At 37.9% G+C, this 23,959-nt stretch overlaps 1 protein-coding gene across 2 annotated transcripts in view; it reads left to right on the top strand.

Annotated features, from left to right (window-relative positions):
• The first annotated feature begins 1,047 nt into the window (after positions 1-1,047).
• The window catches only part of NFKB1 (nuclear factor kappa B subunit 1), a 96,213-nt gene continuing 73,301 nt past the window's right edge, over positions 1,048-23,959 (top strand). Inside the window, exons 1-4 of one of the 2 annotated variants that reach the window (XM_019625887.1) lie at positions 1,048-1,088; positions 5,416-5,491; positions 9,064-9,101; positions 13,225-13,323. In XM_019625887.1, the coding sequence (XP_019481432.1) occupies positions 1,050-1,088; positions 5,416-5,491; positions 9,064-9,101; positions 13,225-13,323 (252 nt within the window). In that variant the 5' untranslated portion in view covers positions 1,048-1,049. Of the gene's footprint in view, positions 1,089-5,415; positions 5,492-9,060; positions 9,102-13,224; positions 13,324-23,959 lie in introns of both variants that reach the window. The other variant, XM_019625886.1, reaches the window with a different exon arrangement.

Here is a 23,959-nt window from a genome sequence, read left to right as displayed (position 1 = left end):
GAACAAAACAACAGCAACTTGTCTGTTCCCCTTCCCCCAATTCCCCAGCACTGTTCCCATCCCCCCAATTCCCCAATAAAAAAATCTTAAAAAAAAAAAGGAAGTACTTTATGGCTTCTCTTTGGCTTATCCAAATTGCCAGCATCACTACTCTTGCGCCTCGGGGCCATTATTAAGTAAAATAAGAGTTACTGGAACACAAGCACTGCAAAGCTGGGACAGTCGCGCTGGTAACCAAAACGGCTACCAAGTGACTAACAGGCAAGTGTAGTATATAAATAACATGGAGACAGTGGACGAAGGGATGACTCACACCCCAGGCAGGATGGTGTAGGATGGCAGGAGATTTCATCACACTACTCAGAAAGGTGCACAGTTTAAAACTTATGAATTATTTATTTCTGGAATTTTCCATTTAACATTTTCTGACTTGGACCTGAAACCACGGAAAATGAAACCGCGGATAAGAGGAAACTGCTGTACCATTTTGACAATGGCAGGAAATGTCCTGCTGCAGTGGGATACACTGGGGACAGAGCACAGCACACTGTGCCGTCATGCACTGACCAGGCCCTTTAGACAGCAGAATGGCCCCCTCATGGCTTCTCAACTCCAGCGGCATGTAGAAAGCTTGAAGACAGGTCTAGGACCATCACAGTATTCATGAAGGTTTAGAAAATAATCTACACGAAGAGCTAAGACTGTGCATCCTTGAAGTATAAGTAGTGACAGAAAGAAATGGCCACTAAGAATCCAAATATGCATGATTTTTATACGGAGGATGAAGATTAGTTGTACCAAACTCCAGGACACTGTTATGAGCTTGACATAAGGGTTTCGGATTATATGCAAGTGGTAATTCTTTTATTATGCAATCTTTCTGCTGTTAGATTCCAAAGAAGAACTACTGTCTTCCTCCTAAGGTCTTTAAAGAAGGGTTATAGTTAGTCTTACTGGAATAATACAGTTCACTCATACATGATGGAAATTTTAAGGTTCATTTCAGTCTTACAGTTTGCTTATGTTTTGTTTTGATATACAGCTCCAGAATGGCAGAAGACAATCCATATTTAGGAGGGCATGAACAAGTAAGTATTATAATTATATCATCTCACTGATAATTTTTTTGTAAGTGTATTCATATTTTTAAATCTACAGAGGTAACAATAGTAATTATCAGGCAAACTCTAAAATTGGTAAAAATTTCTTTTAAATTGTTTTTGCGGTTTTCCTGTCCCTCCATGTAAGGTCAGAGAGGCCATGTCTTATAAAATGAGTAACTTAAACCCTGCTCTAACACATTGTTGCACAAAAATTATGTATGCTACAGGTCAAATGATAACTACCGTACAAGGGTCCTAGGGCTGCTGTAACAAATCACCACAAACCAGGTGGCTTAAAACAACAGAAAGATATCCTCTCACAGTTCTGGAAGCTAGAAGTCCAAAGTCAGGATGATGACAGGGTTTGTTACTTCCGGAAATTCCCAGGGAGAATCTTTTCCCTGCTTCTCCCCCTGGCTTCTGGGGGTTGCTGGCAATCCTTGGCATTCCTTGACCAGTAGTTGCCTCACTCCAGCTCATGGCCTTCTTCCCTGTATCTCCCCTGTTTCTCTGTATCCAAATTTCCCTCTCTTTTCTCTTATAAAGGCACCAATCATTGGAGTTAGGTCCCAGCCTTCAGTATGACTTCATCTTAACTTGATCACATCTGCAGAGACCCTATTTCTAAGTAAAGTCACATTCACAGGTATTAGGGGTTAGGACTGGAACATTATCTTTTTTGCGGGACACAAAATGTTTAAAAGCCATCTAATGAGGAGGCAGATCGGTGTAGTTCAAAGGCCTTTGGGACTTGGAATTTGAAGATCTTTATGTAAATGCCAGCTGCTGCTGATGAGCTCTTAAAACCTGAGGAATTTGCTCCCATCATCCTCACTTTTCTCCTTTGCAAAGTAAAGTGAGATGTAAGTCCACAACGTAAAATATGGACTGCTAACCCCACATTAACAGGGGTGATGAAAAGACTTAATAGGCAATGAATGTGTTTTGGGAGCATAAACGGTTCATTATAATTTTATTAGCAGTGACGAAAAGATACCGGTGTCCTTTTTTTCTTTTACTCCTACTTTTTTACTTGGAAAAATGTCAAGCCTATAGAAATGTTTAATAGCCCAACAAGCCTTTGTTCATTATTAATATTTTGCTTTGCTCTCTATATTTTTTATATTTGTATAGAATACATATGTAATATATATTATATATACCGCATTTCCCCGAAAATCAGACTGGGTCTTATATTAATTTTTGCTCCAACAATCTATATTATTCATTTATTTATGTACAAAAATCTACATTTATTCAAACAGTCATGTCTGGCTGACAGTCTTTACTGTGGCTTATATTTGGGGTAGGGCTTATATTACGAGCATCCTGAAAAATCATGCTAGGGCTTATTTTCCAGTTAGGTCTTATTTTTGGGGAAACACGGTATATATAATACAAATAATGAAGCATTTGAAAGCAAGTGTTAGATACTAGGGTAATTACAGTGCCAATATAAAATTTTAATATAATGATTTTTAAGAAGTATGTAAACTTCCGAGGTTTATTCATTTATCAGGTATTTATTGAGGCATTCCTATGTAGCAGAACCCAGGCTAAGGAGGGAAATGAAAATAGTCGTATAGACCCTAATTTCAGACGCTGCCATTCTACTAAGAGGGATAGCAACATAGATAGTTTCATATGTGGTAAATACTGTAGCAGCAGCCTGCACCAGAATGTCAGAGAGATGACTCCCAGCTGCCTGTGGGGAGAACAGGGTTATGGAGGGCTTTCCAGAGGAAGTCTCTGTAAACTGAGATTTGAAATATGGAGCCTGCTAGACTAGGAGAGGGGACATGAGCTACCAGGACACCCTGGGCCAAGGTTTGTAATCATGTCATACTTCATCTTTAGTGGCAACCACCTAAAAAAAAAATGGATTTTCCAAATTCACACATGCAAAAAATCAGTCAGAAAAATAAAACCCAAAGCAAAATACTTTCTAAGGGATCTAGTAGTGCTTCCTTAAATAAAATAGACTTCTCTAGCAGTCATTACTCTTGACAAAGTTCTGATTGATTCAGAAAGAATGAGTACACATAACTTTTCACATTCAGATGCTCCTTTTGAACTTTATTGTAAAAATGGTGAGATAGGATAAATCTAGGAACATTTTTTTTTAGTTATAGCATGAAAGACATTTGTCTACTCATATTATCAAAAACCTGTGTTTTACCTTTCGCTTTTAATGTGCTGTCTCTCACAATTAAAGTCAAAGCCTAACCAGCCTTAGAGTTGTTTCTTCTGGGTTTTAGACGATGCTTTCCTGTTTATATGCAGGAAATCTTATCAACAAGAGATAGCCCTTTATGCCACACAACAGTAAAATCTGCTAAAAACATTCATTTCGAAAGTTTTGCTTATGTGGGCATTTTTGTGATCATCAGCAACAAACAGGTGGGGCATGTTCTGATACTTCCATTTTTGACGGGAAAGGTCCTGGGAGTGGGCTTTCTTGCCTCAAGCCTAATGGTATATATTTCCTGAAGTTTACACGTCCTCAGTGAGACTGCCTTAGTGTTGTAGTGCCTTCTGGAATTTGCTCTCCACACTTGACCTAATATACAATGCAAGCTGCAGCACAGCACATCTTGCTCTTTGTCTGAAATGGATTGTGTGTCCCTCTCCTCAGATCAGTGCTCCTGCCCTCTAACCTCGTCATTTTTGCCACCGGCAGGACCGTAGGAAAGAGGTTTTTTTTCTGCTGGGTCATCTCTTCTGCTCTGAGACTCTCTGCTCTGTCAATACTCTGTAAGGTGGGGCCCATTTTCACAACAACATGTTTTTTCATTCCTATATTTCCTTTTCAGCAAACAATGAAAAGTGTAGATGAACTTGACTCCTAAGCAGTGAAGTGGAGCACATTTATTATTCCTCAGTTGAAAATTTGCATACCTCACGACTGGACGTGAAGTGTTCTTTATTTAAACACTGTGTTTGTTACTCTTGACTTAACTATGCATCTAGGTTCTTAGTTACCCAAGAATTTCCAGTAATATACTTGTGTTGTTGTTTTTGTTTTAAATAGCAGCTCCAACACACTAGCATATCATAAAAACTGAAATATGGTTGGTTTCTATGCTGTCCACGGACATTTCAAACAGATGACTTACGTAGGTTGAAACAATTACCAAGCTCAGAAATATGAATTTAAAGTCCTGAATGAACTAAGTAGAAAGAAAAATTTCCCCTTGGGATAAGTAATTATTAGTAATATATCAAGATAGAATATATAATTTCATCAAAATATATTGCATGCCCATTGTATTGGTTTTCTGTTGTGTGTTATAACAAATTACCTCAAATTTAGTATCTTAAAACAACACAAATGTGTACTCTTATAATCGGAAGTCTGAAGTCTAAAATCAGGGTGTTCACAGGGCTGCTTTCCTCTGGAAACTTTCATTTCCTTGCCTTTTGGGGCTTCCACGGGCTGCCTGTGTTCCTTGGTTTATGTCCCCTTTAAACATTCCAACCTCTTGCTTCCATTGTCACATTTCTGATTATTCACTTTGATATCCTGTATCCCACTTATCAGGCCCATCTGGATAATCCAAGATAATCTCCCCATCTCTGTATTATTACTTTAATAATGTCTGTAAGTCCCTTTTGCTATATGGGATAGTATTCACAGGCTCTGGGGATTAGGATGTGGTCGTCTTTGGGGGAACTTTTATTCAGCCCACCACACCCGCTACATTCCAGGTATTTTGCATTGTGCTAGGTAAATAAAGTTTAAAAAAAAAAAAGTGAGGGAGCTCAGCGTTCAGTTATCTGCTCCTTAGACTATAAGTCGTGGTTTCAGTTTTTCTGTAAATTGTTCCAGGGCTGCTGTCTTAATTCTTTCAGGCCTTGAAGTTAGATGGCTAGAGTAGGGGTCTATTTCCCATCATAAAAGAAATATAGATTTCTAAGATTAAATTCTTATGCTTATATTTCTAAGGGAGTACAAGATTCAAATTATTTATTCAACGAATATTGATTAAATATCCACTGTGTGATAATCATATACTAGGCCCTGAAGATACACTAGTTAAGCTGCCCCTGTGGAGTTTATAGCTAGGTCATTCTTCTCAAATCCCTTTGTCACATAAACACAGCCCAACTTTATGGAAAGTTCCATATACATGAGGATTTAGCTAGGTCTCATGAAGGCATTTTTAAAAATCCTGACTTGAAATATTTTCGGATTTTTTGGTTTTGGCTTTAGGTTTGGGTTCTGTAATTGTGTTTTAGGTGTAGCAATTTCAAATGTTTAATACAATGTTGGAAAAATAATGATTGACAATTTAAATTGTCTTTGTTACAGATGTTTCATTTGGATCCTTTGAATCATACAATATTTAATCCAGAATTATTTCAACCAGAGATGTCACTGACGACAGGTAAGAATACCCCTCGCTCCTATTGCCCTGTTGTTTTGCTTTCACTTTTATATAAATTCAAGATTTGCTAATAGTCTCTTTTAGAAAGTCAGTGACTACCTAGGGAGGAAATGGTGATTTATGTTCTAAAAACCAACCTTTTAATATACTTTCTTGAAATATATTTCCACAGAAATGTTTCACCTCAATTATGTGTTGTATGACTTAGAATTGTCATTGATTCCTGCTAGACAGCTCAGAAGGAATGTCTTCACTCAGTATGAAGATTTTCCTTTTCACCCAATCTTAACATCTCTAGATTCTCTTTAACTCCTCCTTGCTTTGTCCCAGAAGCAGGCAGTCTGCACTCCTCAGATCTACTCTAAAAACACTTATCTGAGTGCCTATTGTATATGCCAGGCACTGGGGAAACAAAGTGGATAAAAATCATCTTTTTAAAAAGCTCTTAGCTTTGCATTCTGACAAATTGGAGAAAACTCATGATAATCATCTTTCTAATATGACTGTATTAATTATTGCCATCCACAAATTGTTTAATCTCACATGAGTGATTTTAAAAACCAACAAATTTAGTCTCTTTTTATTTATTGACGTGTATGTAAGTTCGGTGTGATGGTTCTTTTTCTGTGCTCCTCACATCACCAGCGGGATTTAAGAGATGTTCAAAAGCAGTGTGAGTACATGATGGAAGTTGTAGATGAAACCTGGAGTTTTGTAATCACTGAAGTGGACATCAGCTCTTTGATTTACCATGGACTTGCTTGTTCTCATTGGAGGACTTTATCCAATGTGTATCATTCTCATTTAAAACTGTTATTGTTACTCTGGTACTTGCTTTTCATTTTTTAGATCAGAATGTTTTTCTGCATTTTTATCTTCATTATTTCTAGAAGTTCATGGAAGGGGAAAAAAAAAATCTGCTATGCCTTCACCTTCATTGGCAAAAGTTGGGTTGCTGAGGCCATTTTCTCTTTACCCCACAAAACATATTTTGTAGGCTACCGTATCTGAGATCTCATGAACTGCTGTCCAATTTGAGCTCTAGGTCAGCTTCCTGTGAAGAACAAGTAAATGTCTTGGTAGCTTCTGTGTTTCCTGTGAACTTTTAATTCTGGGGATCAAAGTATTTTTCTTAGTATTAATGCTTTACTGAAAACAGAAGAACTTGGTTCTGCCCTCACAAAACATACACATTTCCATTTAGTGCCTTGTAAATACCAAACAGATTCCTGAGGCAGACACTTTCATAATGTCTTTATTTCATCAAGTTTGTAGAGCTAGGAATAAGATTATCAAAAGGACCATCTCAGTCAATATTCTGGGGTCAGAGCTTCACATGGTAGAAATTATTTTGCCATAATATTAGAAAGACTTTAAAAATTATACCTCAAAATTTTATTTTCCAGTTACTAGCTCATCGTTTTTATTGTACTTTCCCCTCTCTGATGCAGTGGCATGGTGCAGTTTTTATAATCCAAGGTGTATGCTGTTTTATTTTGTAGCATTTTGAAGGGATGGGATGATTACGTAAACCAATATTAACTTGTAATTTTCTCATGGACTGTTTTATCTTATATGTTTCTTGAAATCTAAAACCATTAGAAGTTCTACTTGTTGAAAACTCTATGGGCTATAGTACAACTGTTAAGTCTATTAACATTATGCTGTAATTTAAACTTCTCTATATAGTGGGATGTCACTTCATGGAGTAGAAATGTGACCAAAAGAAAACTGTCATTAAAACAAATATATGTATATCAAATCTAATTTTCAGTTGATTTTTAACTTTTGAGTGTGTTTCCTGAAAGAGAAAAAGGGCCCCATTTCACTAATAAAATTTCCAAACCTTGGAATTCCACATATTAGGATATTTAATCATACAGCAAAAATAATAGCAAAACTTCAAGTATTTTTAGAAGAGCCAATAATAAGTGAGAGACTTGAAGTTTAATGTAACCCTACTTCATCTCCCCTATATTTTCCATGACATCCAAATGTTGCTTTCTTAGAGGCCTCTCTTCTTGACATGTTCATTTAGAATTCTGGAGGGAATGTTTTTTTTATGACTATATTTGTTACATTGTCATACAAGTTACATGTTAGTAGTGTGAAAATATTTCTATTTTTAATTGGTTTTATTTCCTTATAAAAAATTAAATTCTAGCCATGTTTTAGAATTTTTAAATTGCAGTTTCCTTTATAAAAGTAGTTTAAAATGTCCAGGGATGAATTTCATACAAACAAAGAGAGATCATTTACCTAAATTATACCACCTTGGCCAGTCACTCCCCATATTTCCTTTCTTGTGTATGTTCCACTTCAAATTCAGTCATTTTTCAACTGACCTTCCTGTAAATTTCTTGAATAATAACAGGAAATAATTATACTTTTGTTTCCTACAGTTCTCTAGCCTTATGCTGATTCATCATAATACTGAAAAGATAAAAATAATTTCTCTCTTAAATTAGTAGTTTATAATGTCAACTTGAAGGTGTGTAGTTCTTCATAAATTTATTTATCTAAAATAATAGGTCTTGAACTTCTGGCTAAAAGACAGTGAAGACTGAAATGGACACAGAAGCATTCTCCTAGAATTTTTTTAGTACCAAGCTTTTAAATTTACAAAGAAGTGAGAAACACCATATACTTTTATTTATTGCAGAGCTATGGGTTATTAAACTGTTGACATAAAACCAGCTGGGGAGCTTAGGGACTTTCTCATATTGAATAAATTTGTATATATACTATCAGAAGTTCTGATTTTCCTTTGAATTTCCAAAGTCAGATATAATCGCAATATGGATTAAGCTTCTAGTTTTCATTATGTTTTTATAATAATTAATTGGCATGCACCTATCTTCAGTTAAATTATTTTCAGGATTTTATAGCTTGTGCTTTTTAAGAATAGAGTTATATCAGAGCACAGTATTCAAAAATTGTATACAAACATCAAAAGGTATGGATTAATAAGAAAAGTCTACCATGTCAGATAGACCAAATTAAATTTGGGAGAGAGGGGGAACAAGGTAGCCAGTTAGGGAATGAAGGCAGTGCTTATAGAATCAAGTAAGGGCAAGAACCAAAAACTTACAGTATAAGGACAAGCAGACAGCCTGAGACCATTATCTGTGTATTTCACACATGTAGGCACCAGCTCAGTCTTTTGTAATTTCACATTAAGCACATTCTCTCTGAGGAATGGAAGTCAGGATCTAATGATGTGCAGGCAAAAGATAATGCTTTGTTAGTATACAAGATTGTGAAGGCTATTAACGTCTTAATCTTTGCCAAACATCAGGCCTTTTGTTGGGTTACACAATAATGTACCATCACCATTCAAGAAGTGTTTATTTATTGTGGTCCTCGAAAGGTGTAAAACTGTTACAATAAGGACAAATTTAATATTTAAATAAGGAAGATAAACTATATCCTTGTGGAATTTTAGCTAAAAATTTAATTGAAACCTCTTTTTAAAAACATAATTTCAGTTTTTTACTTGCTTTATATTTTATACCAAATTGAAGAAGCCTCACATTCTTTTGGTTTTTGTTTGTTGTTTTTGTTTTTAGCAGATGGCCCATACCTTCAAATATTAGAGCAACCTAAACAGGTAAGATTAAAGGGGTGGGACTTTCTCTTTAAATGTTAGATCCATAAGTCTAATAATATTAATCTCAAGCACCAAATAATAGTAAATGAATTTTTGAAGGAGGTAGTTTATCTAGAAGGCCAACAACCTGCCAAATTATGTAACAACTTCATTCGTCCATTTTACATTTCTCTTAGTCATTTTTCAAACTGTCTTGAACCTCAGTATGTAGTTCTGTAAGACTCCATTAATTATCGATCCTTGGTATCTTACTATCTCTACTAACTTTGCTTAACAGCCACTCCCAGGCAAGGCATAGGCACTCTCCATTCATCCTCATTCCTACAGAAATACACACACATGCAGCTCACGTACCGTTACATCCACCAGTCGTGTCCATGCATACCCAGTACACCTTAGCCTTCCTCCTACCTTTAGTAGCGCCAGCCTTTTCTGTTTTGTCTTAGGAATGTGTACCTTAAGCCACTAAGTGGGAGGTAATAGTATTAGAACGGACAGTTGAGTTCTCTTCCTTCTGGCATTGGCTTTAGAAACTCAGCCTCTTTGGGGTTAAGAGAAGAGCCTTTTATTTTCTCAGGCCCTTCCTCATACCACTGGATTCTGTAGAGGCTCCTTGGGAATTTAAGTGGCCTCTTCACCATGCCCCAACTCTGTGGATCATATTTACTGGAAATTGCATAGGACCAGTGATGAAAGAGGAGGAAAGAGAATCTTTACTATCTGCCTGTAGATTTCAGTTATTAGGGGGCAGAAGTAATGGTATGCTTACTGCTGTACAGAATGAGGACAGAGTCAGGAAATCTCTGAATGGATGCACCCACCAAATTGGAGTGAGACTGAGGGTGTGTATACCTGCTCTCGTGGAGTGACGTTACCCAGGGCCTTTCCTACATGTTTTCAGTAGCTCAGGCTAGTGAGTGTAGCATTTTTACGTTGTGTAGCATTTAACAAATGCTAACTAAGTCAAGAACTTAAAACATGTATTGTGGATGCTATCATCGTGGCATGATATTTGGTCAATATTTAAAGGGTATAAATATTTTAACTATGACCAAATAGATTATCCTTATAAAGTTGAACTTAGAGAAAAGTTTTTGGTGTGGGGACTGGAATGCCACATGATACTTTGGGGCATTGTTCTAGTTGCTTGTAGGTGGCACACCCTGACTTCACGGGCTGACGCCAACATGACTTTCCTTTGCTCATGTCCAATTCCATAGCAGTGACTTCTCACAGAAGGTCACCAATTCTCTCAAAGACCCTCCCAATAAACCTTCATCCCTAAAATTCTATGCAGTGGCCTCCTGGAAAATTTTCTAGCTTATAAGATCTGGGTAATCCATGAAACTGAGAAATCAACTAAAAATTATTCATCTGCATACCAGACAAAGTATGTTTTTCAGTTATCCATTTTCATAAGCATAGCACTACAATGAGAATTGTAAATGCAATTTCTTCTTAGGAGCCTAACAGTTATAAGGAAAAATCGACATTTACAATTTACCTGAAGACTAATGTAGTTCCAAAATTCAAAATTGAATTCGCCATATGTGGAGGGGTAAAAGCTCATCTGAGTAAAACAGTGTGTCTGTTTACCAAACTGAAGTTATTCTGATGTCTGACTCCAGTGAAAGTAAGAAGGTTGTATTTAAGTCAGAACTTTCTGACCGGATGGATATACCCTTTCCTTTGAGGTTGATGACTCATTTTGAGCAAATGGAGTTACTGAGATGAATGGCTGTGGACTGGCAAACCTTTAATCTCAAAAATTTAGAATCAGAAATTCATCTAGACTATACATTTGAAGACATCATATCTTCCTAAAAATAATAATCAATTTCCGTCCTCAGGTTAAAATTCCTTTAGAACTTTATGTACTCTTATACAACCGTGAAAACTATCTATTGTTTTTCAAATTTAAGCAAGCTATTAAGACATGTCTCTTTACCCATATTCTATTTGATACCACTCCCAGTAAGATATAAAAGGATACATGTATATATTTTTCCAACTGTCCTAGAGGAATTTTGTGATTAAAATAATGAATCACTTTATTCAATTTTAAAAATAAAAGTTAGAAAAATGTTCCTTTTCCTTTGGGGTCTCTTTGCCACAGTTTCCCCTGGGTCTGACAACGATGAGTCATAGCATAGACTACTAATCTTTAAAATATCCAGTTCTATTGCATAATATTTACCGCTAATTATCTAATACTGCTTAAAAACTGACATTGTATTTAAATTGAGTGCCATTCCGGTAAATTCCTACCTTTATTGTTAGCCAGTTCTGGAGGCTAACTGTTGCACATGCCAATGCTTTTTAGAAATTTCATGTAATTATTAAAAATGAGCCAACAGCCTTTGTTTACAAAAGGGATAGAGCTGAATTTGTAACTTATTTTTTAGTTTGAATTTTGTGAGAGTCAAAACAGAAGAATTGCCCTAAAGGACTACCTCACCTCAGAAGGCTTCACTAGGATTTAGGTTTGGAATCTCCTAAGCTCTATGCGAGAGCTGTTCTAGGTCCTGCTTTGATGAGTTAATCACACACTATAGACCCATGTGTGACTTGAGGAACTCCCTATACTAGAGAATTTACTTCCTGCCTTACTCATCCCATGAAACATGCTTTATGAGAGCATGTTTTAGTGTTAATCCTCTTTGCAAATAAGAGAAACATGCTTTATGGGAGCATGTTTTAGTGTTAATCCTCTTTGCAAATGAGGATGATCTCAGAGAGTATAGGGACAGTTCCAGATGCCAAAAATTTAAAGTCGTGCAAGGCCCTTGGACCACTCAGAGACTGTTTATTTCCCAAGACCCCTACATGAGGAATCATGAAATGTAGTGCAATCTAAGGAGGGCAGACATTTTACATTGGTTGATGAGCTCAGAGCTGTTAAAACCTTTGTGTTTCCTAGCTCCACAGTTGCAGAGTGTGCAGGGCAGAAGCCCCGCCAGCAAGTAGAGGGTATGCAGAGCCCCTGGTGGCTTAGTGACCTAGCACTGTTTCCATGAAGTCAGTCCCACAGTAAACATAAGTGAAAGGTGAGGATGTTACTTGAAGTATCCTAGCATACTCTTTTCCCCCAAAGGTGAATTTGGAAAAAGGAAAACTGTCTGGTTAGCAACTGTGTAACTATAAACTACTAACACTACTGCAGATTGATTGACATCATTATAAAGTTGAGTCATTCAGGAGAAATACTGAAAGTTCACTTAATGTGATAATGAGATCCGTTCTCAAAATTGTCCGTGTTTTATTCTTTGTGTACAAATTATAATTGTTAGCTTTGTAAACCATAAAATGTTAGAACTGGGACAGACCTTTAAGGTAGTCTAGCCTAATCTTGTATGGATTAAAAAAGAAAACATGGGGTTTAGGATTTACCAGCCCACCGTAGTTCCCATAGTAAAGACTTGAACCCAGCTCTTCATCAGTTTACTACATTTATAAAATTCTTGAGTTAATAATATTTAAAGGGACTGTCTGGTTTGGCATTCATTCTGGTCAGATCATGTATGGAGCTTGAGCTTGATAATATCAATCATCATGAAATCAAAAGTCTTCTGAAACTGGTGAGCAAACAAAGCTGGCCAAATGTGGAGCCTAGTTTACGATGTGTTCTACAGCGCTGATGTGCTGTATCTAACAAGACATTGCTGTGTTCCCTCCTGAGCCAGCTGTAATCAGAGTAGATAAAGGGATTCCTTTAAGTAAGAGCTAATGAAGCATAACTTCAAGTAATATGGCCAAGTTCAGAGCTTGGCGGCAGCAATCTGAGATGAGGAAGCACTTGATTCAAACAAGCTGTAGCACGTGGAGTCCTAGGCTCAAACTAACTCCTGGCAGTTAACTCCCCGGTGTGCACGGCAGGAGAGTTCCCACAGGGTTAGGGACCTGGCTTTCAAACTACAGCTCGGTATGCAAATTATCAGTTAATCTCAGTGTCCACAGTAAGATTATGGGAAAAGTGGTTCTCATTTACACAGTCCTCTTTCACATATTTCTTGTTTTTCCTCTGTCATCTAATACAGACAAGAATGAAAAATTTGTATGTAGCTGTCCCGATCATTTTTATGAGTATTTCTCAGACTTGTTGGCTCTGTGTTTGCCTCTGCAGAGAGGGTTTCGTTTCCGTTATGTCTGTGAAGGCCCTTCCCATGGTGGACTCCCTGGAGCATCCAGTGAAAAGAACAAGAAGTCCTACCCTCAGGTCAAAGTAAGTTAGTGACATCTTTCTATGTGAATTTTGGTTTCCTAGCAACAAAGGTGAAGAACTGCTTTAAATGAATACAGTTTGCTTTTGCCCCTAAGCTGAAATAATCACAGGATTATTATCATTTTTAAATAGAAATTTGTCACTTAGCAATAGAAGTGGCAGATTTTAAAACTCCGTGAATATATCCATTTAGTAGATATTATTTCAACATTAGCTAACGAACTTTTATTATTTCTCGGTCACCTTAAAGGGTTTTTATAATTGTATACTTCTTGAAACTTTAATAAGTCTTTGGAAGAAGTGCTCCGTTTCAGCTCTTTAGAAATTTAGTGAAAAACGAAACAGATGACTGAGTGTATGGATCATAGAGCATAGTGTTGTAGGTCATGAATTCAGATGCACTGTTACTATCTATGTGGCTTTGATGAAGTTGTCCAACACTTCTAAACCTCAGTACGCTAATGTATAAGATGCAGAAAGATTGGTGGTATGTACTTCACAGAGTCTCTTAGAGATTAAATGAGAAAATATACGCATATATAAGTGCCCCTCAGAGAGCCTGGGAGTATGGTATGGCCTCTGCTTTAGCAAATGTACACCCATGTGTGGTGGTCCTTGGAATATACTGCTTCATAACATGCCTGTGGTGCGCTTGGTCAAGCTGTTTACATCTTTTTCTGTTTGTTCATTTAAGGAGAATACCTTTCTCTGAGTTAATCTGAGTTTTGTTTTATTTTCATACTCCATGGTGTCATGGTTCACAGACTGATTGGTAATTGTTTTGCAGATAATCCAGTCCACAATTGCAGTTAACGTTGTTTATAAAAATGTGTATTTGTTCAATAATTCAAGGCTATAGTGAAAGGTTATCAACTCGGTTCCCACTAAGGTGTGTGTGCCCCTTAGGATATGACATACGTTTGGCCTCAGTCTTTTTGGTGGTTTGTGTTTGTGACTAGGTGAAGGGCGACAGGGCAGACCCTCAGTAGAATCGTAATGCCAAGGAAATGGTCTGTTTTTCCAGGCTTGCTTTTTATTTCCTCACTCTCCTTATACCCCACTTCTGGCCTCGGCCTTTCTAATTTCTTCTCCCTGATCCCAAACAAAAGACAAAATACTATGATGATATGCCTTACCTTTTGAGTAAAACCCACCCATGTTGTATAGTCATCAGTCCTACCAATCATATTTACATTTTAATCCTCCTAGCTCTATGCGGCATGAAAGATGTTTTTCTCATTCAAGGCCATTAGGTAGGGTAAATATGGTGGGTTTAGCCCAGAGAAGGAAACGGCAGTCTTATGGTCTCAGTGCTTTAGAGTCTGGATGAGGAAAGAGGCTCGGCAATTATCAAGGGAGTTAGCACTTACTAGGCACCAAAGATGTGCCAAGTGCTCTACATACATCACCGCTTCTAATCCTCATAACAACCCTGGTAGGTAGAACGTGGAATGCCTCTGAGGAAATTGAGGCTCAGAGAAAAGAATTAACGTGCCTTTCTCACAAAACTGGTGGCTCTTTATCCTACAGCAGACTATTGCTCATTGAAATCTCACACGGAATGGATACAATTTGAGGTGCTGGGGACAGGGACATGGGTGACAGGACCATGGGAGGACAGTGGTGAAATAAGGGGCAGAGAATTATAACTCTGGAAACAAGGGAGAGAGAAGCTCGGGGGGCAAAGCGTACCCGGATATTAGGAAGTCAAATCCAGCACTTACCTTTTTAACACATGTGTCCGTGTATCAGTAGATAAATATTGTATGTGTTCATGTGTTTGTACTTGTGATAAGCATAATTGAAAGATACATGTTATCAGCATTGACACTGATTATAATCACTGAAAAATTAACATTGAGAGAAAAACTGCGAGTTTTTTCTGGACTGCCTCTGAACAAAAAATATAAAGTATAGTATTTTCATGAACTATTTACTTCTATTGCTCTGGTCTTTTTTTGGCTGGCTAACAATTCTTGATACTAACAAATACATGGCATTAACATGGTTGTAAATTTATTACCTAATAAAAAACTTTACACATCCATTTATGCTCAGTCTTTATACAGCCTTCTCATGTAGTGGTTGCTGCCCTACATTTACAAAATAATTTAGAATTGAAACAACCTAATGGACATTAGATAGTCTTGTCAAATTATAGTTTCTGTATCAAGGAGTTTAATACTTAGCGGGAAATACAGATATATAAACAACTGCTAATAAAGGAAGTCAAAATATAAATGTGTAAATTGGTCATTATTAAACTTCAGCAACAGCTTCATTATTTCACCCAATCTAATTCAACATATATTTATTAAGCATTAGCAGTTAATCCAATTGTAAAAATAAAAAAAGGAAGAACAGTTCAGGGAATCTATTACAAACTGTCAGTGTTCTTCTAGCCTGTCATCATTCACTGAGCGTTTAAATGGCTCTGCTGTTTCTAACAGTTACAGGAAGTAATATTATTTATCTTAGAAGCTCTTCATCAGAAGGATGGGCAGGAGGAAGAGAAAGAGACCACCATGAGATGCTTTGTCCAGAGCTCTTCTCCCAATACCACTTTTAATAGTCTCTTCATAACGATAGCTGAGGGTGACTAGTCAGTTTACAGAGGGATTTCAAATCCCTTTTCCTTGTAATTGAGGCAGAGGAAAGAACTGTTCTCAGTGTGTCTCTCATCAGGAGGATTTTCCAGTTGTACTTGTGTACTTCAGTGGTTATCTAATCTCTCTGTGAGGTGGGAAGGAAAGCAGTGGGACAGATACAACCAGATCACATTTCTCAAACTTGCCACCACTGAGCTTGGGCCAGAAAACGCTTTCTAGTGGGTGTTTTCCAGTGCACTGTAGGAGATTCAGCAGCATCCTGTGTTCTGCCCACCAGATGCCAATAACATCCCTATAGTGATGACAGTCAGACATGTCTCCAGACATTGCCAAATGTCCCCTGGGGGACAAAATCATTCTGCTTGAGAACCACTGATCTAGACGCAGTGTCGAATCAACCGTAACCTTTCTCCTTTGCATACTCTTCGACTATAAAGCTGTAGCACATGGGATATATGGAGCTGCTTAAGTGTATTATTTTGCAAATGTGTACTTTTCCTGATTATTAGCAGATACTTATTTGCAAGATGATGATCATGGTGATTGTATAATTTATTCTAGAATCTCTGAGCGAGCATATTTGGATATTAAGGAGCAAGATAAAAAAAAAGAGAATAAAAAAATCCATGTCTTAAATATTCCATATTCTGTGATAACTGCATGCTAAAAGTTGACATAGGAGTTCTGTTGGCTCTCGGCTAAATCTGTTACAGAAGAGAAAGTGAAAGTGGAGTTGGGTTCAGTCAAGGCTGTGAACCTGCACAGCAGCTGTGAGCAGTGGGGGCATCAGTGGAATGATCCTCATCCTCCAGGGGAGGGAGGTATAATGGAGAGTGCCCCCACTTACCCTCAGAATCCATTCTGCAGGGACTTCAGAGGGAGGGCATTTACATTTACTGGAAAGAAATGATATTTCTGAGATTTGCATACACTACATATTTAATAAAGGATATTTGTTCAGGCTTTACAGCAGAATGTTAGGGGCTCTGCCTTTTCCCCACCTACAGCCTCTTACTCTTCTCTCTCCTCCAGCCTCCCTCCCGCCCTCTTTTCCCATCATGCCTCTGTGAGAGCACACCACTCCCTTGAGAGGCCCAGAAAGGCTGGTGGTTCAGCCTTTGTGAACCACGGCTGGTACACTCAGTCATATGCAGGCAGCAGCATAGGGTTGGGGCCAACGTGAAAGCTGTTGGGGCTGGCTGTGGTTTGGGGGTGCAGACCCCTAACTGTACTTTCACAGACCACATAAATATATAACCTGATTGGGTTACTCTCTTGCTGATTGTCCAATATGATACCTCAAGTTAAATCACTTTAAAATCAACTTTTAAGAGGCTACCCAAATCCTCCATTTTCTACTGAAATTCAGTCCCATGTTTAAAATCCTATTTCAGATTAGCTGGGGGTAGGCTAGACAATCGCTTCCCATGTCGAGATTATTTCTACAACTCAGGCTACTGGACCATCTAGTGTTCTGTTTCTTTCATGTCAGAGAGCCCCAGTTAGCTTTCTTGCTTTGTAAGTCTTCACTTTCTTTTTTTAAAAATTATTTTAATTATAAAATATTTCAAGCATACAAAATACTTAAAAATTGATATAACAGATACCATGTACCACCATCTCGATTTAATACATAACATTTTACCATATTTGCTTCTGCTCTTTCTCCCTTTCTAAGATAAAACATGCTTACAGTATAGTTCCACCCATCCATCACTTTTCCCTTTTTCATAGATAAACCGCTATTCTGAGCTTTCATTCTCTGATATGTTTTTACTGATTTCAACCCAAATTTTCTGTTACACATGATGGTTCCTTTTCAAGGCAAATAAGAGTTAAAACTGGACTCCATTGAAGATTCATGTTCACTCTGACCCTATTGGTTCCTCTTTATCTCTTTATTATCTCCATAAAATTATTCATTCACAATGTGGAGTTTATCCTGACTCTTAGAGCAAAAAATAATAATAATAACCAGGGGGAAATCTAGGGAAAGTAAATATGCAGACTAACTCTTACATCTTGCTTTTTTAAAAGAAAAGCTTTCCTGCTGTTTAATATTTAAAAGCCTATTATGCTGTCCTATAAAGTTTCCCTTTAAAATTTCCTCAGTTCTAATTTCGTCGTGGAGTTCCTAATGGCTGAGGCTGGCAGAAAAGCATGAGCACCTTCCTCGAGGCCAAGCTTGTCTCTGCCTGTTTTTGACTCAGTGAGGAGTGCCAGGGAAGGCTCATTTCCCTCTTTTTCCCGAAAGTTATGCATGAATTTTTTTTTATTTTATTAATCAAACTGCCTTCCTCTTCACAGAGGTGGAAAGGTGCCAAAAGTAACAGCCTCCTCGGGCTTCAAAAACCCTCCCTTGATTTCTTCCCGAATGAAAAAGCACCCATTCCTCAGCTGATGTGACATCCTCTGGTGTGGCCCATCCCATGCCAAACAGATGAGCATCAGTGACCTTGATTCTAAAATACAGAGAGCTTGCCAGTGGTGTTCTTATTTTCTCTTTAGTTATAAATACAAATTGCAATGGACTACAACTTGAAACACAGCTGATGTAAGTGTAACTATTTTTAATCAAATGTTTTCTGAAAGCTGGGCCTCACATATGTTTTCTTTCCTGAGTGTTCTATGTTGAACAGAAGGCAAGTGGTGAAATGTTTAGGTCAACAGCAGCTTTTTTGTTGCCTCCCCCCACTTTGCCCAATTGATTTTTTTTTTTAATCGCTATTCTTGGTACCTCTCACTTAAAAACCCTAAATGTTAACTTTCTGTCAAGGTCAAATGAAGACTGGCTGATCTGCTATGGCATTTAAGGATATCACATATCCTTGCATAACCTCCCTTTCCTTTGTATAGACTTGTCTGATTTGGGAGGCCTGCCATTTTAAGGATTTAGTCGTAATACCAATTTTGAATAACTTAATCAGATTCAATTACTAAAAAACAGGGAAGAAGATCACCAATAATCAATTAGGCATGCGTATGGAACCTAGTTGATAGCATTTATTAAAATTTCCATCAACACTCCTGAGCTGTTCGTTATTTTCATATGTTAATAGGGGGAATTAACCATATCCCCTATGTACAGAGGCCTGTGCTATGTACTGTATTGAAGAGAAGGGTGTTGTGGTCTGGATCTTTATTGGTGGTTTCAGAGGGATTTTGGACTTCTGAATTTATATGTAGAACTTTATAATGTATATGTATGTTTATGTATATGTATATATGTTTTTCTGGGGATTTAAGTATAACTTTTTATCAGATTCTCAAAGGGAAGGATTCAAACATGGTTAAGAACCAGTGCTGTAAAGAACATGTCACTTTAGTGTTTTGACAACTGAGTAAAAAACTGGTGTGTGTGTGTGTGTGTGTGTGTGTGTGTGTGTGTGTACACATAGTCTTTTAAATTTTTTCATTTTTATTTTTGTGCTTTTTAATTTTACATTTTTGCACTTTTTATCCATTTTAAGCAAGTTGAAATACTTCAGGTTGTCCCATACAAAGCCCAGGAAAGCCTCCCCTCACTTTGGGTATAGAATGGAAAAGAGGGAAGACTTGGTGTCAACAGCCAAAAAAGGTGAATAGGTTTTACTGCTTTTTCTTCCTTGCTCTTCCATAGGGATGCTGACTAAGCATGAAATTAGCCAATAATGGTCGAAGCCAAAGGAGGGAAAACAATTCGTTTAACAAATATTCACTGAGCCCATGTGTCAGGCTCTGCTCTAGGCGCAGACAAAACTCCCATGTGGAACTGCAATCTAGACTTCTAGATCATTTGTATTTCAAGTAGTTCGGAAGTTTTGCATTTGGCCCTTACAGAATATATTTTTTTAAATAGCCCTAAAAATTCACTGTATGCATTCCTACTCTTTATTATGAACTAGAGAAAGCTACTCATTAGAGGAAACCGCTAACACAGATCATAGCTGTGAAACAACCCTCACACATTATTAGGAGAACCATAGGCTTCTTGAGTTTCCAAGTTGCCTGCATTTTAGTTTTGTTTTTGTTGGTCCTGACTTGGTGATCTTCCTCTGTCAGCCGATCCCATTTTTCTCCCCTCTATTCTTCCTTAAATGCATCTGTATTCCTGAGACCACTCTTCATTCGGAAGCAAGTCTCCGATGGCTTCTTCTAGCCCCTGTGGTCTCAGCCTGAAGATGATACAGCATCTCCCCATTCCATTTAGGAATTGGGATCTCATTAAGTCACATACTGATTATTCTTCTTAATTAGGTAAGAATATACCGAAGTACTACACCCCGAAACGTGTAACACCTCCTCCTCCGCAGACAAACCGCTTTCCACCTGTCAGCAGGTCTGGACGTGTACCTGTAAATTGCCCTGCGGCCTCAGGCTCCTCCCTCACACCCAGGGGGGTTCCAGATCAGAATCCGCTCGTCCACATGTACCTCTCTGAGGCCTCATGGAAGGCACGTGAGGAAATGGGGGCCTAGAGAAGTTAAGAAGCTTAGCCTGGCTCCCAGCCTTTCAGGGGTGAAGCCCAACATTTCAGTTTAGGCAGCCTAATTGAAGAGTCTACACATTGAACTATTATGTGATGCTACTAATTATCATAATATGAAGGGTCTGTCTATACTCGTGGGGGTCCTTTAAATCTGTGGTTCTTGACCGTGGGTGTGCATCAGAATCACCAAGAATATTCTAACCACAGAGATGCCTGGGACCCCACTCCAGACCTACTAAAGCACAATGGGTCATCCTGAGTCACTTTGGGATTCTACGATAATTCTATGATAATCCTTAAGGACTCGTGTCATATAATGACAAGATATAGCAACAGATGAATGACTAGGTAAATCATGGTGTCACCATGGAATAGACTATTAGGCCACTGTTTTACGACATAATTATGAAAACTGTACAGCACGGAAAACTGCTTATGACCTAATGTTAAGAAAAAAGCAAGATTCCAAATTAAAATCGTAATCACTGAAATGATTTAACTCAGTAAATGAGTTAAAATCAAGATTAGCGATAGTACAAGAAAGAATTATCAAATTGAAAAAGAGATGTGAAGTAATTTCCTGGCATGCAGCACAGAGAGATGGAAAACTTGAAAGAAAGGGTGAGACACATGGCACAAGAGAAGGAGTAACAGGGGTCTAGTTAAAGCCCTGGGAGGAGGTAAAAACGCTACAGGTTTCTGGTTCTTCATGTAGAGGTTCTAGGTCTGGGGTGAAGTTCAGGTGGCTTGTGGCCCACACTTGTAGGTTTTAAAGCATTGGCTCTGAAGTCAGTTCAGAGCAGGGCATGATACTGATTCTTAGTTTTGTCACGTAGTAGCGGTGTTACTTAACCTGGCCATGCTCACTTTCTGCATATGTAAAGTTGAAGTAAATACTACTTACTTCATAGAATGTGTGTATAAATTGAGTTGTTTCATGCACCATACATAGTGAGCACTTAAAAATAATAGTTGCTAGGGCCGGCCAAGTGGCTCAGTTGGTTAAGAGCTCACTCAAGAGTTTGAGCTCTGAGCAACAGCGGCTCGAGTCCAGCCCGAGCTGAGCAGCCGCCGAGCTGCCAACAGGTAGCAGGATGGCTCAGCTTAAAAAAAAAAAAAAAAATAGTTGCTTCTATTTTAATATACACACATACCCTAATCTGAGTACTGAATGTCAACTTTGCTGATTGGGTTATGGAATCATGTTTTCAGCACAACCTCACTAATTAGTATTGCTTGCACTCTATTTGCACCGTGCCCTTCTTTCTCTCTGGGGTTATTAAGGTAAGAGATTGAATATAGATGCCATGCCAGAAGCCTACTTTTAGATGTGACACATGATTTCTTATGAAAATCTCCCAGGTAGCAGCAGGCCAGAAAGGAATTTATTAAATTCTTGTTAGTTTCCTTAACTGTGTTCTCTTAGGCACTGTATTTGTACACTCTTACGAGTATACAGATTTGTACCAGTATTGTATTAGTTTCCTAGGGTTGCCATAACAAATTACCACAAACAGGGTGGTTCAAAGCAACAGAAATGTATTCTCTTACAGTCCTGGAGGCTGTGAAGTCCAAAATCAAGTTGTCAGCAGGGCTCTTCTCCCCCTAATGGCTCTAAGGAAGAATCCTTTCTTACATCTTTCTAGCTTCTCCTGGTTGCTGGCAAAATCCTCTGGGATTTTGCTGGGCTTGTAGCTGCATCACTCCAGTTTCTGCCTGTCTACCATGTATTCCCTCTGTCTCTCTGTGTCTGAATCTCCCTTTCCTTTCTCTTGTAAAGACCCCAGTCATTGTGTTAGGTCCCACCGTAATCCAGTTGACTTTGTTGTGATTAATTACATCTGCAAAGACCCCATTTCCAGATAAGGTCACATTCTGAGGTTCTGGGTGGACATCAATTTTGGGAGGACTTCAGTCAACCGATTACAAGTATATCATGGCATTTTAGCTAATAAACCAATAGTCCTGAACATATGGGATAATGACCATTTTAGGCCCATGAACACTGAGAAAGAAATTTACATGCATCCATGGTGTACCCTTATATATTGTTATTATATATTTAGGGAGCAGTAGAAAATCTTGCAAGTTGGAGAAGTCTGCCAGTATTTCAAATAATTTATTTAAGAAAGTAATTCCTATGAGATTTCCCCATTGAGTAGATTATGGGCCTTAAATATAGTGGTGTGCTAGTAAATGTGTAATAACTGGCTCTCCAGGAAAACAACAGAAAAGCCCTGATTTGTCAATTTACCTGATGTAAATACTCCCACCATCGTCAATTTCAAGCTATCAACATGAAGTCAACAGGCTTAACAAAATTTCTGAAAACGGAACAATCAACTCTTGCGAGCAGGTCAAGCCAACTCCAACATACCATTGCAAGATTTCAAAAAGAAAACAGATATGAGATCACATCTTAGATACTAACCCAATGAGCAATAATACTCAGATCAAGAGAAGATAATAAATTGCTTCATATAAGTTTCTTTATTCGTGTGTTATATAATACCAGGGACTGTGCAGGATCTGAGTAAGCCCATTAAGTTGTTAAAGTGGAGACATGTGTCATATAGTAGTTAAATAGAGCTGTGGTTTAGTGAGCAAAATACCGTACTTGAAAGCAAAAGCTAGATCTTACTCGAGATTGCCACTTACAGACGGTGTGATCTTCAACAAGTCACTTAATCTCGTCCAACTTTATTTTATAAGTTTTTTATTTTTTTTTATAAGATGCAAATAAAAATGCCTACCTTACAGAAATAGTATTAGGATTAAGTGAAGTAGGTGACATAAAAGCACCTAGCACAAACAAACCCTGGCATGTCTGTAGCACTAAATGTTCATTTTGACATGTTTCTGTTTTTAATAAAACATAATTATTTTTAATTAAAAAAATCATGAAAAATGCCGGTAAAATTATTGTTAGCTCTATGAAGGCAGAGATAATTTTTTTCTATTGTGTTTGCTGCTGTTATCTGCAGTATCTGGAATACTATCTAGGTAGTATATGTCATAATATCTATAGTTGGTGGCCAATAATTATTTGTATATTGAATGAATGGTCAAGGTGCAGGAAATGCTAGAATTATCTTCCCCCAAGAAGCACTAGTACTATCATGATGTAGCTAAAGAATAGGCAGATAACACGATGCACCAATGATAGGCTGGTACTGAAAACAGCCTGAGTCTTCAACCAGCCTGCAAGGCGCCCCTCCAACTGCGGTTCCTCCTTGCTCTTCCCATCTCACTGGCTTTCCTGTCCTTCTCCTTCCTGCCTCACCACACTGGGAATCAGGTGACCCATGTCCTAGTGCCAGTGAGTTGGGACACTGTAACTTAAACCTTAGGCATGTTACAAAACTTTTCCGAGTTGAAATGGGCTTTTTCTGCCTCAGTTTCTCTATCCATTGGGATAGAGAAAAACCAAGTAAAACTCAGCAAAAATGAAAATTTATTTATTTAAAAAGCTGAAAAGTTCAAAGGAAGAGCTAGCTTGCTTCAAACTCCACTGGATTCGGAGCTGACACTACACCATTGGGCATATCTCTCTCTCTCT

Source organism: Hipposideros armiger, unplaced genomic scaffold, assembly GCF_001890085.2.
Source record: "Hipposideros armiger isolate ML-2016 unplaced genomic scaffold, ASM189008v1 scaffold_641, whole genome shotgun sequence".
Taxonomy (NCBI): domain Eukaryota; kingdom Metazoa; phylum Chordata; class Mammalia; order Chiroptera; family Hipposideridae; genus Hipposideros; species Hipposideros armiger.
Note: the sequence above shows the minus strand (reverse complement) of the source record. Positions and strands in the feature narration are given on the sequence as shown.